Source organism: Pseudopodoces humilis, chromosome 4 (assembly GCF_049639895.1).
Source record: "Pseudopodoces humilis isolate 2021_Gansu_Grassland_sample_001 chromosome 4, ASM4963989v1, whole genome shotgun sequence".
In the NCBI taxonomy this organism is placed as follows: domain Eukaryota; kingdom Metazoa; phylum Chordata; class Aves; order Passeriformes; family Paridae; genus Pseudopodoces; species Pseudopodoces humilis.
In genome coordinates, this window is record NC_142203.1 from 63,357,881 (window position 1) to 63,372,985 (window position 15,105).

The 15,105-nt window shown below is 40.5% G+C and overlaps 1 protein-coding gene across 1 annotated transcript; it reads left to right on the top strand.

Annotated features, from left to right (window-relative positions):
- The first annotated feature begins 1,390 nt into the window (after window positions 1-1,390).
- CCL28 (C-C motif chemokine ligand 28) lies at window positions 1,391-13,877 on the top strand. Its single transcript, XM_014261780.2, has 3 exons — window positions 1,391-1,508; window positions 12,240-12,366; window positions 13,081-13,877. The coding sequence occupies exons 1-3, from the start codon at window positions 1,445-1,447 to the stop codon at window positions 13,256-13,258; spliced, it is 369 nt and encodes a 122-aa protein (XP_014117255.1). The 5' UTR covers window positions 1,391-1,444; the 3' UTR covers window positions 13,259-13,877.
- The last annotated feature ends 1,228 nt before the right edge of the window (window positions 13,878-15,105 follow it).

Sequence of the window (15,105 nt, forward strand, 5' to 3'; positions counted from 1 at the left end):
AGACCCTTGTAATCTGGATCAGGTCTTTAAAACTGTACCATCCCATGTGAAGCATTTGCCAGAACAAACTAATTAATTATCTGCAAGAAAACAAAGCATCCTGATTAGCAGCATCAACCAGATACTGGAATACAAAATCTAATACTGACTGAAGCTCTTTCTTTAACATGTTACTCCAGTAGCATCTGTCTCACTGTATTTCTTTTAATCTAGTTTGTTCCTCCTAATGCTACTTTGAAGAACAATAGTGTTGCTAATATTCTTGTCCTTAGGTTCAGGCTGTGATGTTGTGACCTGTCTTAGCTTTGGCCAGGGTGGTTTAGCTTTTAAAAACTGAATGGTGACAATGGGTCAACTTGCTGATCTCAACATAAATTACTTCCCCAAAATCATACTTTAAACACCACACAAGATTATGTTCTATTCTTTTTCATTTTAACAGTAGACTTTTATTTCAAAGTGTGGTAGTCTGGATTTGCCCTGGTCTCTAATCCTGGTAGATAACAGTGAATAGCAGAAACAAACAGCTATGAAGTAAAACACTGATAGCCAGAAAGGTTGATTGCACTTTATTAATTTATTATTAGATGAAATTGCAAAACCAGTGTTGGGACAGTGTAAGTATAGACTAAAGTCCCTGAAGCTAGCAATTTCTTCCACTTTCCAGTGTCTGGAAAATTAAGAATTCTAAGAATGGTGTAATGAGCCAGAGCAAAGATGAGCTTGGTGTAGGAAATTTCCAGACTGCTTTTTCTAGCTCAGCCCTGGTCAAAGCAGGCAGCCTGCACTGCCCTGGCTGTGGTGGAGTACAGCAGCTGCCTGCTACTCTTACAGCCACAGTGCTCAGTTCAGACTGAAACGACACAGTAATCTTTTAGGGGTTTGGAAGCTGTGAAACCTCCTGAAAGCCAACTGTGACAGGAATAACATGGTCCTTACAGACTGAAAATGCCTAGGTCAAACATAAACTGAGGGCAATGGTGGGGTCTCCTTAAGGTTGTACCTGTTTGCAGCACAGCAAGTTCGGCCCACAGCATTGCATGTGTAGCTTCCATGCAGATAATACTTAATAGCAGAGGGTTTTTTCTTAATCCTCAGTCCTGCAAGTACTTGTTTCTAAGCTATTCCTACGCTTGGCAAGTCTGTTTCTGAAGAGCCTCATCAGTGAGGAGGGCTGCAAGGATCTGGCTGTAAGGCAGTACCATCTTGGGGATCTGCGTGGAATACAGCCTGTCTTCCCATCTGGCAAAACACACGTCTTCAGGTGAGAGGAGGGATCCTGCTGAAGTCCATAGTGCCACACAGGACAGAACTGACGCCAAGCTGCTGCTCAGGGTGTGGCTTTAAGGCACGTTCATCCCCGGCAGCCAGCAGGTAGGATCAGGTGTTAGTCCTGCAGCTCGCCACCTGCTCTGTGGCTGCGCTCCCGCAGCTCCAAGGAGGAATGGATGTGAAATTTGTCATTGTTTTGGTTGTTCTACCACTCATGGTTAGTCAGACGTCTGAGAGTAAGTAGAGCTGTATTTTATCTTTTTCTATACTTTGATCTCTTAAAGAAAAAAAGACCTGAAGTGTGCCTGCCTGGAACCACGTCTGCTTGAGCCTTTGCAGCTCTGCACAGGACCAGAGGTGATAGCTTAAAGGTCTGCGCTGCTTTTCTTCAAAAAGTCGAACTTGGGTGTCTTAACTGAATAGCAGTTGGCATTTTCAGCAGTCAGGGATTCACCTGAGAATTTCCTCTGCAAACCTGATGTTTCCACGACAGATGTGAGCAAGTTATAACTCTGTGAAGTGGCTTAAGCAAGGAAAAGTCATATGAGCTCTTTGTCATAGGAAACATTATCAAGAAGGGTTTACCTGCTGAGGGTGTAAGACCTTTAAAGCAGTGATTCCCTGAGGGAACACCTAGTAAAATGTAATTGTTTAAACGGATCTCACAAGTTCAGGTGTAAATTCCTCCTTTACAATCTTCCCAGAGGAAATGTGTTTAGAAAATCACTTGGTCTTTTTCCTTTAAAGTGAAATTGCCCTGGGTGACAGAGGTTTCAGAAAATTTTTTATTAAAAACTGCAACAGATTTCTCCCAGCAGAAAAGCAGTTTTGCATGCAACTTTGCTCTGTGTTCAGTGCAGCATGTCTCAAGGATTCAGGAGATCCAATAACATTTAAAAATTAAACTTAACTTTAAACTCAAAATTTAAAAAGAAATTTTAAAAATTAACTTTAAAAGCTTTCAAAACCAACTAGGCAAGGCTGTGCTTGAATTCTTACTTTTTCTTTGTAATTTTTTACTGTAAAATAGACTGTGTTCAAAGAGAAGGTAACTAAAATTCTGGAGTTTCTTCAGGATGATTCTTTTTCAGGCTCTACTGGCTTCAGTAGGAGTAGGAATTGTGGAATTCCTTGAAGATTTACACAACACATAGACAAAATCTGCCTTAGAATTGTATCCTGTTAAAATGGCCACTGCACCGGCTGGCATGGAAGGCTCTGCAAGTGCTTTTGTTCTGGCCAGTCAGCAAGGTCTTGCACAATAGAACTGACACATACATGCACAGGTCAAAGTAAAGGTTCTCTTAGAATGTGTTCTTTTACACTGAACCTCCTGAATGCCTTTATCACCCAACTGTCCTCATCCAGACATGCTCCATACTTGACTACAATACTCAAATGGCAGACCCACAATAAAAATGAGCAGAATTTCAAATGGCTGGTTGGGTTTCAGGCACACCCTACCTGAGCTGAACCAGATTTGTACTTAACCCTACCTATGCTTACACTTCTTTGACTCACCATTATGCACCCATTTATTTCAGGGTGACAGCAAACATACAAGTAAGATCTGGACTGGTGAACATAAACTTGTGGTAGTTTCCTTTGCTTGTGGATGTGAATTGGCAGCTGTTGATGGAGGTCAGGAAAGCCATCTGTTGTTCAAAATCACACCTAGCTACAGGCTTAAACATGACCCAGCCAGGCAAGGCCAGAAAAAAAATCAAGGTATTCTGTAGGGTGTGATGGGGATTTCTCCTCCACAAACTCTATCCCTTTACCCCCATTCCCCATAATATAATTCAAAATAAATTTTTCAATTTTGATTTTAAAATCCTGGTCATCTTCCATGATCACATTTCAGCCAGGGATTTACAGGGATTTCCTCAGTGAAGGAGGCAGCACTGCAAGAAGTATGAAGTAGGCTGGACAATGGATCTTATTCCAGAGATGGCTGGTTTGAATTTCAGTTTGAAAAGACAAAAATTCTGTTCTGGAAGCTCCTACATGAATTTCATCTTGAAGACATGAAGGGAGAAAACTGGTAATTCACATACAGTAATAGCATCCAAATCAAATGTTCAATGCTACAGCATAGGAATAACAACTAAATAAGATTGAGACTTCCCAAAGGAGTTATCTGGACTTACCCTACTGAAGGTATTCCACTAATGTTAGTCTGGTCTGTACAGTGTGGGAGATGGGTTCCCTCTTCTCAAAATGTGTTTCTTTATAGAAAAAAACCAGATTTATGTTCACTTGACAGCTGCTTTTTGCATCTTAATATTCAATACATTGTGATGTTTGTTTTTTTCTAGGAATAGCAGAAATTTCCCATTCTGGTAAGGCAGTAGATATTACTGGTTTTTTTACCACATCAATATTACACTCTGTTTTGCCAATTTTCAGCCTGCATTTCTTTGATGCTCTGTAACCCAAGCACCAAGGATGTTGTATGGAGACAGACAGCTTGCAAACGGATCATGAGTTGATGGACAAAAACCTATCCTAAAATCCTGACCTGTAGGAAATACCCATCTATCCATCTCCAGTCAGCCTTCCAGCTTTGAACATGTCCGTATTAACAACAGAACAGGAAAAGGATCACTTCATAACTTCATTTATATTTATTCTTTATATAGTATGCTATTTTTATTTATGTCTTATTGTTTATGGTTATATGGTTTTAGCTTAGAATCCCTTCTATCTTTTTTTTTCAACTCTCAGAATTGTGCTTTAACTGTACATATTGCCATGTCAAAATAGTAGGATGCATTGGAACATTTTGCAGTATTTGAGCTCCCCTCTCAAGTCCAGCAATTAAGCAAGGTTAAAATTAACCTTGTTTTTACAGTTTATGTCTATGCTGTATTTCCCAAGAATTCTAACATCCTGCTTTGTTCACCTGTCAGCCAGGATCAGAGCCTTCTGCATAATGAAATAGTTATTTGCTTGCTATAGGTTAAGAGGAAAAGACATGCCTTGAGGTGTTGAACTCTTAAAATAACCTCAAATTAAATGGGAGAAATCATTTGTGGCTTTATGAAATAAAGTGCTAAATATGCACTATGAGTGCTAAATAAGCTACCTTACAGTAGTTAATATTAAGTGCAGGTGATGTGATAGTAAATTTCCATCCAAGGGAAGAGCCTGGATTCTATGTTTGTATCAATATATACCATGTCCTGACTAAGCAAGATGTTAATACAATTAATCAATGCAAAGTTGTTTGGGTTTTCTTTCCAGATGTACAAAGCCTACTTTGTAACCACAAAAGAATTCCATTAGGAAATACTAATGCCTGCTGCTAATAGCACAGGTGTGCCAAACTTGTGCAATGTGTGCAGACCTGCAACCATTCAGGGTGAACTTGAGGCACAATTAGCAGCATTTCAGCTGCTCACATTTCAGCACAGAAGCAGAAAGTGACTCAAATTTATGGACCTCACCATGCAAGAGAAGCATTCCCTCAGACCACACAAAGTGTTGAGGGAACCCATCTTGTTAAATAATGTTACCCATGTTTGTTGGGGTCCCTTAGTTTGTGAAAATTCAAGAACTGTCCTGGTTTTCTTGGTTACATAAAAAACAAGTACAGTGTGGCCTCTCACTCAAGCAGTCCAGTTCACAAAGGTGAACCAGGTGCTCTGCCAGCAGTACTGACAGGCTCTTGTGCACTGCCAGTAGGATTCAGGAGGGACCACCAAAGGCATGGTCAAAACTGACTGCTGGAGTAAAACCTGTGAAGAAAAGAGCTGCACAAGTTCTGGGCAGCTGGGCTGGGTCTGGAGTGGAGGGAAATGGAGAAAGGAAGGTAAAATGCCTTCCCTACTGTTCTCACTTAAAGCACAACTTTTCTTTATCATGTTTAGTCAAAAGAGACCAAAATGAAACCAATAGTTAAGAGCAAGCACAGGGGTTGGGGGCACAGTGGCTCCATCACTCACCATCTATTTCCACGGGGCATCATCTCCTCTTTCTTCCTCCGTCTGGCCCTCCTTCATGAGGCAAAGACCTGCCCTGCTGTAGAAGTCTCTAGGGCACCAAATGTAAAAGTGTTCACTTCTTTTCCCCAGGATCAGGATTAACAAGCAGAGAGACAGTTTTCACATTCAGACTTAGAATGTTTATTTTACCTTATCTATATTACATTTTTACATATAGTAAGTACTTCTAAACACTAACCTAGCAAGCTACAAATGGTGACCTTGGGCTCTGTCCACAAGGCCTTTTAAGCAAAAACTATCCAATTATCAAATGCCAACTAACTTATTTTTACATTTAACCCAAAAACCAAACACCTGTGTTCTGCACTGCAAACTTTTTCACCCCCAAAAATCACAAAAAATTACCAAAATCCATGAAGAAGAAGGAAGAAAGGCAAAGACAAACCAATGCCCAAGAACCTCCATCTTGTCTCTTATTCACTACTATATCTCTAAACTCTATATTTTTCACCCAGTAACTTAACATAATTCTATCTAACTCACACATTCACATTTCCAGTTTCTCAACTTAGTTTTAGAAGCCTTCTCCATGGTCTTAAATTAAGCACAGTGTTCTCTCAGGTGCCTGAGCCTGGCAGCATAGATAAAGGGACTTTTTCTGTGCCTGGATCTCCAACACCCTGCAATGTTAAATTCTGTGTGGAGGAGGCTAGCAGAACCACTGACTGCCATTTCTCTCCTTGCCAGTGCTCTACCCTACCCCCTGCCCAGCCCCACCTGCCTGAAACTGCAAAGGAAAGCAGTACAAGAGCCTGGCATGCTCCCACTGTGTGCCACTGGAAGGTTCTTCATCAGGCATGACAGTTTTCCTAAGAGATTTGGTGAATCTAGGGATATCAGCTTGAAACTGAAGAAGGACAGAAAAGTTCTTTGTGGCCCCAGAAATCGAGTATGTACCAATAACTCTTTTTAGTATTTTTTGCCTGAACTCTAGACAACCAGCCTTCTCTGGCTGATTAACATGTGGCTCTCAAGTTCGAGAATGACAATGAAAAAAGTAGAGCAGAAGGGTAAGACAAGTTTCTATAGACTAAGTTTGGCCAGATAGCGAGAGGAAATGGAAAAAGAAAGTTTAGGAAGTCAAAGAGATTTGATATTAATCAACTAAAATGTAAAGACAGATATAATGGATAGTACTCATGGAGGTCTTGTTCCATGAGAAGCTTTGTTTTCACTGTGCTCTATTCCCAAGTACTCCATTTCAATCACAGCATGGCTTGATTTGGAAGGCACCTTAAAGATAATTCAGTTCCAACCCCTTCTGTCCTGTGCAGGGAAAAGTTTGACAACTTTAACTTTTTTTTCCCCTTTTTTCCTTTTTTTCTTTTCTTTTCTTTTTTTCTTTTTTTCCTTTTTCTGAATGTGCTAAATAACTTTGAAGACAACAGGTCCTTCCCTGGAGAGAGTTCCCAGAGAAGAAACACCAAAATAGATAATATCACTTGCTAAAATAACAACAGAGGAATCCCTTCTGTCTCAAGATCCATCACTAAGCTTAGTCCTTTCAGCAGCTCCTTTAGCTTTAAGAGTCTCAGTGTCAGACAACAGGTCAAAATAATTTTTGGGTAAGCTGCTGTGTATTTCTTACTGTGTCACTGAGCATTGAGACAAATGAAATCAGCAGCACTGCAAAAATCCTCTTGACTGATAAATGGCACAAAACAGGCCATGCCAATAACCATGTACAAAACCACAGTTCTTTCCTTTTAACTACTGTTAAATCAACAATTACTAATAACCCTGAGCTAATTGCTGAAACCACATAAAAAATATGGCCCTGGGTTGGGCTGAAATTATTAGCTTTGCTTAGGTTTACCTCCTAATTTCTTCCCACTTAGATTAAAATTAAGTTATAGTAATTTAGTAGATTAGAATGAAGTTACAGTAACAATGGAGCTGCAGAATGGCTCAGTGCTCCATGAGTGCAGCTTCAGTTCTCCTGGGCTCTGGGGAATTACAGGATTTCCTTGGCTCACTGCTTTTGTATTTCATACACAGGAAAAAAGCCCACTTTTAAAACTGACTTCCATGAAAAAAGGTACCAGTTCTCAGAAGTGCCTCTGTCAACTGACAATTGCTGGTAAAACTTTCATGTTCTCTGACAGAAAGACCCTCATGCCATGCATTCATCTGTGATTCACAGATTATCAAATTCTATTTTCCATATTGTATCTGTACTTTCATACACTTAACAAAAATGTAGGAAAAAAAAAAAAGAAAATGAATTGTGACTGCTTCTTTTTCATCAAAAACCCAGTGCATATCAGAATTCCTCAAAGAATACATACATAGGAAAGCAAGAAAGCGTCCCCAGGCACATACCTCTAATAAAAATGTACTAGGAGGCTCTCAATGTCCATAAGAAATGCTCTTGCCTTTTTATCAGCACCCATTTACATTTTATTTTCAGTCTGGTTTCTGTTGGGGCATTCCCCAGGTTCACATGGAGCTTGCTGCCTTCCACTGCGGGGCACAGTTTTGTACAACTGCGTGGGTTGGATGTCAGTGGCATCCAATGCTCCAGGTCAAAGACTGACTGAGCAGTGAATGATTGAATTTGCTCTAAAATGGCAACTCTGACCAAGTAAGTGGTGTCTAAATGTGCAGTTATAAACAAGTTGTTAAAGGTTGCAGTTCCAGTTGGTTAAGTTTTTTGCTAAAGGGCAGTCAGTCAGAAGTGGCCAGTGAGACACACACAAGCCCACCTGGATGCATCAGGAGCTTTACTTTATTTTCCTTGGTTGAGCCTGAGTATGCTTTTTCTATAAGCTATAAAAGTACATCAATATTAATTTAATAATTTTCAGTTATAAAGTGTACAAATGGGTAGCATGGTGCTATATAGTGTGCTGAAAAGTGCAATACTGATAGTTCAGATCTGAATATCAAAGCAAGGGATAGTTTTAAGTACATAAAGTAGGATGTGAGCAAGAGGTAATAAACAAGCAAAAGCATCAGCAAAACCAGTTGAGGAATAGCTCAGGGGAAGCTTTTGTAATATTCAGCCATTCCACAGAAACTGGCAGTACTGATCCTGCCAAATATTTTAGTTTACTGGACCCCAAAGCAATAGTGGAATAGACCTCTCCAAAAAGCACAGCAGGCAACATCAGACAGTTTAAAATGCAGTTATCCTTCCTTAAGTTTTTATCTGACAGAATCCTTCTGTCAGGAGCTGACTGGCAACAACAGAAGTTTATACTTTAGTTTTATCAACTCTATCTTGAGGACCTAGAAAAAAAATTACAATTAGTGATGCTCAATGAACTGAGTTTCCATTTGTGAACATCAATTAACTTGCCTCACAAGAAGTATGCTGCTGAAGAGTGAAAAACAAAGGACAACTGGGAAATAACACAGGTAGCAATCAACACTTAATTGGTCCTTCTGAACCATATGATTATCTATAGCACTCCTCTCTGGGTTGCTGAGGAGGCGACTGCTGAGCCAGCTCCTGTCTTTCCACCTCCCTTCTGACTATGAAATCCCAGGGCCCTGTCTTCAATCCTACAGGTATAAAATCCCCCTTTAAGCAGCAGCAGGCAGTGTGAGTGCTCTCCAATGACTCCAGCTCCATTGCTGGCTGCTCAAGCTCACTGCTACAGCTGTGCCAGCATCTGTTATTCCAGCACTAAGCAAGCACTTTGGTAAGAAGAAGCACACAGAATTGTCTTGCTTACAGGAAAAATTTTAAACAGACTTATGTCAGCTTACAGAAGCTGAAATTGATTCTCTTTTTTTTTTTCTAGCTCATGACTCTTGCATTCAAGGTTAAATGATTACTTAGGGAAAGCATGTATAGAAAGAAAAACAAAAACAAATAGGAAGGAAACTCCCTCTGCACTTCTCCCAGATTAGTTCAGAGTCGGGGACCCAGGGGACTCAGGGGTCCTTGCTGGGCTCATTTTGAAGCATGAGTTTAATCCTGAGACCTTCATCCTAGATAAATCCCTGAGCAATACAGCTTTGCTTATCCTTGAGCAAGTGGAGGAAATCCCTTTTAGAAGATCTATTTCTCTGCTAACACAGAAGAAAATCAAGCCCCAAATGTTAGTATTTGTCTTAAAAAACAAAAGTCCACCTAGATTGATGATCTTCTTTTTAAAGTTCAGTGACTTTTTATTTTTGAGATGGTAATAGCAAACAGGAAAAAAATCTGCAGAAGATAATCCCATAGGGGAGAGACATTCAACCATGGGAGCCCTTGGGGTTAAAGAAAACACAAAGCCCAGCAAGAACATTAATCATTTCAAGGAGACAACAAAAGATAATGGGCCTGATTTGACCTAAAAACCAGAGCTTCTAAATTATACTCCTGACACTTCCTGTGTCATTAATGTTGGTGATCTTCCACAAGTAAAAATAAATATTTTAAAATTACTTTTATATTACTGTAACAAGCCTTTACATATACATGCACAGGGAGGGGTAAAGGAAACTTATTTAAAGCACCAATCTCTCTAGTGGGAGAAGCTGAGAGGACAGTATCTCACTGCACAAGCTGTGAAGATAACTAGCCCTTGACAGCACTCCGAATTTCCCTTGCACTCAGGCGTGCAGCATGGGGAACAAACAAGAGTGTGAAATGTGGCTGCAGGTGCAGGGGCTTGGACCTCACTGGGCTCAGGGACACGTGCTCAGGGGTGGATCATGTCAGTGCTGTGCTGCAGCTGAGGGAAATGGGCTTTTAGGAATAGCAGGCTGGAAGGCAAGGAGAGGGAGTTGGTCTTTATGCAAGAGAGCAGCAGGAGTGCATGGATTCTGCCTGAGGATGGAAGATGAGCTGGCTGAGAGCTTACAGGTCAGAATTAGTTGGCAGACCAACAGGGGTGATGTGGTAGTGTGGGGGTCTGCCATAGACCTCCCAACCAGAGAGAAGAAGCTGAGGCCTTCTTCAAATAGATGGAAAAATCCTCAAATTCACATGTCTTAGTCTTCATGGGGGACTTTACCCATGCTGATATCTGCTGGAAGGGCAATACAACAGTGCTGAAGCAATCCACAAGCTTTGATGTACATTGATGACATCATCCACAACAAGTGATCAAGGATGTGGCACAGGAAAGCACTCAGGTGGACCAGATACTTGCAAACAGGGCAGTCCTGGTCAGGGGCATGAAATCAGAGGCAGCATTGGCTACAGTGTCCATAAAGTAGCGGAGTTTGGGATTCTAGGAGAAGGGAGCAGGGCAAAAAGCAGGATCATGGACCTGGATTTAATAAGAGCTGATTTATAACCTCTTCAGAAATTTGGAAGAGTCCCATGGAATGTGATCCTGGATAGAAGTGGGGTCAAATAGAGCTGGCTAGTGTTCAAGGGTCACCCCTTCCAAGCATTAGAAAGGTCTGTTCTGACACATAGAAACCCAAGGAATGTGTCAGGAGGCCTGGCTGGATGCGCTTAGAGCTTTTAACTGCACCAGAACCTAAAAACAGTATAACACAGGGGTGGAAGCAGGGCCACTGACCCAAGTGGAGTATAGGGTTTTCTGATCATGCAGGAATGAAGTTAGAAAGGACAAAATCAAAGCCGAGCTAGAGTTGAATCAGTCAAGAGATGTGATGTGTAACAAAATGTCCCACAAGTCTATAAATAACAAAAGAAAGAGGATTGAATATGAAAACCCACTGCTAAGCTGATCAAAGCGACTGGTGCCAAATTACATAGAACAGGCTGAGATACTAAACACTTTCTTTTTCTTACTCTTTACTATGCAAACTAAGTAGACTAACAAGAATCCCAGGTTCCTGGGACCAGATGGAATGTTTGCAGCAAGGGTGATTTATTGTCAGTGGAGAAAGACTAAACTTGAGAGCACTTTTAAAAACTGTATGTATATAAGACCACAGAACAAATAGGATGGACTACAACCAGTGCTGAGGAAGCAGTTTGATGTCATGGTGAGGCCACTGTCAGTTACCTTGGAATAGTCATGGCAAGTGGAAGAGGTTCTTGAAGACTGAAAGAGAGCAAGTATTACCCCTATCTTCAAGTAGGGCAAGAAGGAAGATCCAGAAAACTCCCCAGGCCAACCTCATCTCAGTCACTGGGAAGGTGATGAAGAAAATTATCTGAGAAAGCATTTCCCAAGATCTGAAAGACAAGATAACCATCAGGAGTGGTCAGCATGGATTTATGAAGACATCATGCTTGACTGACCTGGTAGCCATCTCCAAATAACGTGACTAACTTATTGGTCTAGAGGAGAGAGATGGGGTTTGTGTACCTTGACTTCAGGAAAGGCTTTGATCACTGTCTCTTGCAATATCATCATAGACAAGCTGAAAAATGTAGGAGAGACAAGTGAAGATTGACACAGACAGAGAACTGAATGAAGGACTAGGTCCAGAGGGTTTTAATTGGTGCCACAAACCAGGGGTCACCATGGGCTACAATAGAGTTTGATACCTTCATTAAAGACCTGGATGATGGAACAGAATGTGCCTGTGACATGTTTGGAGACAATAACAAACTGGAAGCAGTAGCTGGTGTACCACATGGTTTTGCTGATATAGAAATGGGCAGAGAGGAAACTTACAAAGTTCAACAAGGGGAAATGCTGAGTCCTGCATCTGCAGAGGAATCATGGCAGGCTGGAGGTTAGTAGGAACAGAAATAAAAATCTGATTGGTTTGTCTCTTGTTTTCCAGGACTTCCAGGTGCATCACATGGTTTTGCTGATAATGAGGGAAGGGGCATGAACACATGACTTGCTTGATCACAGAATGGCTGCTTGTCCCATAAAATGGAGTTAATTAAGCTAAGCACATTATCAGGGGCTGAGAGCAGAGCTCAAGCAGGACCCGGGAACCAGATGGCCCTGCCTGAGCAGGGGGTTGGACCAGATTACTTCCAGAGGTGCCTTCCAATCTCAACCCCTCTGTGATTCTGTACAGTCAAACTATGACTTATCCCTCTTATATCTGTATTGTTTCTAACATTGCTGCTCCTCTTTTTAGCTTTGTTTCCTGGGGCCTTTAACTGTTGCATGAAAATTTCAGATGAAATTCCCAAAGGATTTCTCAGAAGAGTGGAGAGATTTGAAATCCAGAAAGCTGATGGCCTGTGTCACCTAGAGGCTGTTATGTAAGAGATATTTTGTGTCTTTCACTGTGAAAGGGATACTGCAAGTTAAAACCTATTAGGCAGCATTTAAATAAGTAGCATTTTAGAAAGCTAACACAATTTCAAAAAACAACATTGTGTGCAATTTAAGAAATGTCCTTCCTTGTGATATTTAAACTCGATTGTTAAAATTTATTTTTTCAGTAAATATACTGAATATTATATTTTCAGAACTGAAAAATTACTCATACACCTTAAAGACTTCTCTGCTTTTTCAAATTATTTATCTCCTAAAACCCTTGCCTAAACTCATTAAATTAGCTTTACTTTTGTGCATAAACTATATCTAATTTTTTCCTGGTACAATATCATACCATTTGGATTAAACTGGTACATTTTCTAGACTTTTGCATGATAATCATAGTCAGAATATCTACACAGTAATCTGCTTAGTTATTGTTTATAGAAATGTTTTGCTTTGCACCGTGGCTCTTTTTGTACTGAAGTAATAAAGCATTTTTTCAGACTTTGGAATATAAGTTTAGTCATGTAAACATAGATCCTAATATATTTGAAACCAGCAAAAAAATTAATAAACACAGCATAAAATATAATTTAAAGTTAACCAAGTCTAACTTGGTGGTCTTCATAGTTGAATGACAATTATGATGATTTTTAAAAGCTGGGATTTTTACTTTTTTTCTTTGAAACCAACAACCATTTTTTTTCTTTTAGTCTTCACATGAAAGGCAAAAAGTTCTGTGTGAATCCATGGAACAGAAAAATCAAGAAAAGGATGAAGAAGATGAAGCACAAGATTCATAGGAGCAAATCTCATATCAGAAAGCAGAGAAGAACCAGAATTACCAAACAGAAAGAACAGAAGCAGCAGCAAAATGAAGCAAGACCATGATGAAGATACTGTGGCATACAGCACTGTGGGCAAGGATACCAGATTTCACCAGTGATGGATGATTGTAGGATTAAAATGACTTTTCAAATCTCTTTGTGCTAGAGAAAGCAGAGGCAGAAAACATCACCTGTACTCAGAACAATGCTGATCAGATTATCAGACAAATGACAAGTTGTTCCTGGTAATGCCTTGTAACAAGTACTTGCCATACCTCCTGGATCTTTTGGCAGACTTAAATCTTCCTCTCTCTCTCCCTGCTTTTATGGCAACCTCCCCTGTGATTTCTATTTTAACATACTGTTCCTTCTCATTCCTCCATTTTTACCCAGTCCTATCCTTTTCCTTATTCTTCCCTGCCAGCAATCATCTTTCTGCTGTTGCCTGTTTTGTTTACATTCTTCCAGTCATTAATCTTTTTTCTTCATCTTACATAGTTTCACAAACACTTTTTCAGATAGTTCCAGCTTGTTTGTCAACACCATGTCTTTTACCTGTTCTAAGCAGTCTCTACTCCCAGCTGTTAATACCATGAAATATAATTGCAGTGGTAATATCTGATCCTCTTCATAGGATTCAAAGTGTGGCACTCAGAGCTATGCAATAAAGATCATCTCTATTGCTTTTGTTCATTCAATTTTGTTTATTCAAATACTCAGATCCTTCAATACACTCTCTGAAGAATTTCTCATAATTAGAACTGAGGATGACAGTTTGGCTACCCAGTCCATAGCCTCTCTTCTTCTGTTCAGCACTGCCTTCTCCTGTGTGGCACAGTCCTGATTCCCTCCCTCATTCCTTGAAAACTTCAAGCTAATTTAGTATTTCCACAAACGTATTTCATCAACAGCACTTCTCACAGACACCTATAGAGTAAGCAGCTAAAAGGGAAGAAGAGAAATATCTTTAAAAGAGTAAGTGCCATAGAATGCAACATCTCATGAGCCAAAAAACTTCATATAGCAGCATAATTCCACTCTTTCTCCTCCCAGCAATTACTGTTTTTTTCAATCACTGCATTGCACTTAAATGAGCTCCTTTGACTTGCCTCTAGTGTTTCCTTTGAAATTTTTATGTAAAACTACAACCTGCAAGCATGGCAGAAAGCAAGGCTGATGATAGGGGATAGAAGCAGCTGCCGGGAGTTCCCCTGTATAAGAAAGCTGATGAACAACTGCAGCAAGGTCACTAGCGATAAACAGCATACTCCTACAGATGCAAATCTGGGGAAAGAAACCTGACTCCCTCCAAAAGAGATAAGAGAAACAATTACTGCTCTTATGAGTAGTAGCTTTCTGACAGGATTGAGGCAACTGATATAATTCTTCTTCCAGATCCTAGGGAATAATTTGTACAGCATGTACACTGGCATGGCTCCATCTTCTGCCTGCTGGAATAGCATGCAGGAAGTCTGCTGCTGGGAGCAGGAGCTGGAGCTGCCCTTTCTGACTCTGAGCCTGCACAGAGGTTCTTCCTCCCAAGGCTGTGCTTGGCACACTGCTGATGCAGATTATGTGACCCTGGCCAATGCATGCTGAAATGGCACATGCTTTCCACCACTTCATTTGCATTGCCTGGACACCACATGGATAATTAGCTAATGAGTATCACACAGAATCCAATCCCCGTGGGCCCAGGTCAACAGAGCACCAGGAATGCAAAATTGCTGAAGCACTTTACAATACGGCATCAACATATTATATTACTCTTTCTGGCAGTTCCATTTTCTTCCTCATGTTCTGCTCTGCATTTCAGATTTTGAACCTTCTTGCTTCTGTCAGATTTCTACATGGGTTTATGATGGCATCTCAGGTCCTCAGAGCTGTGCCATCAGTGGTGTCATCAATGGT

Bases quoted from the DNA above. Each gene is read 5' to 3' on its own strand.
- CCL28 (XM_014261780.2), top strand. From the start codon at position 1,445: ATGGATGTGAAATTTGTCATTGTTTTGGTTGTTCTACCACTCATGGTT. The intron at 1,509-12,239 runs GTAAGTAGAGCT...TCCTCTTTTTAG, and splicing joins GGTTAGTCAGACGTCTGAGA to CTTTGTTTCCTGGGGCCTTT. The intron at 12,367-13,080 runs GTAAGAGATATT...TTTTTCTTTTAG, and splicing joins TGTCACCTAGAGGCTGTTAT to TCTTCACATGAAAGGCAAAA.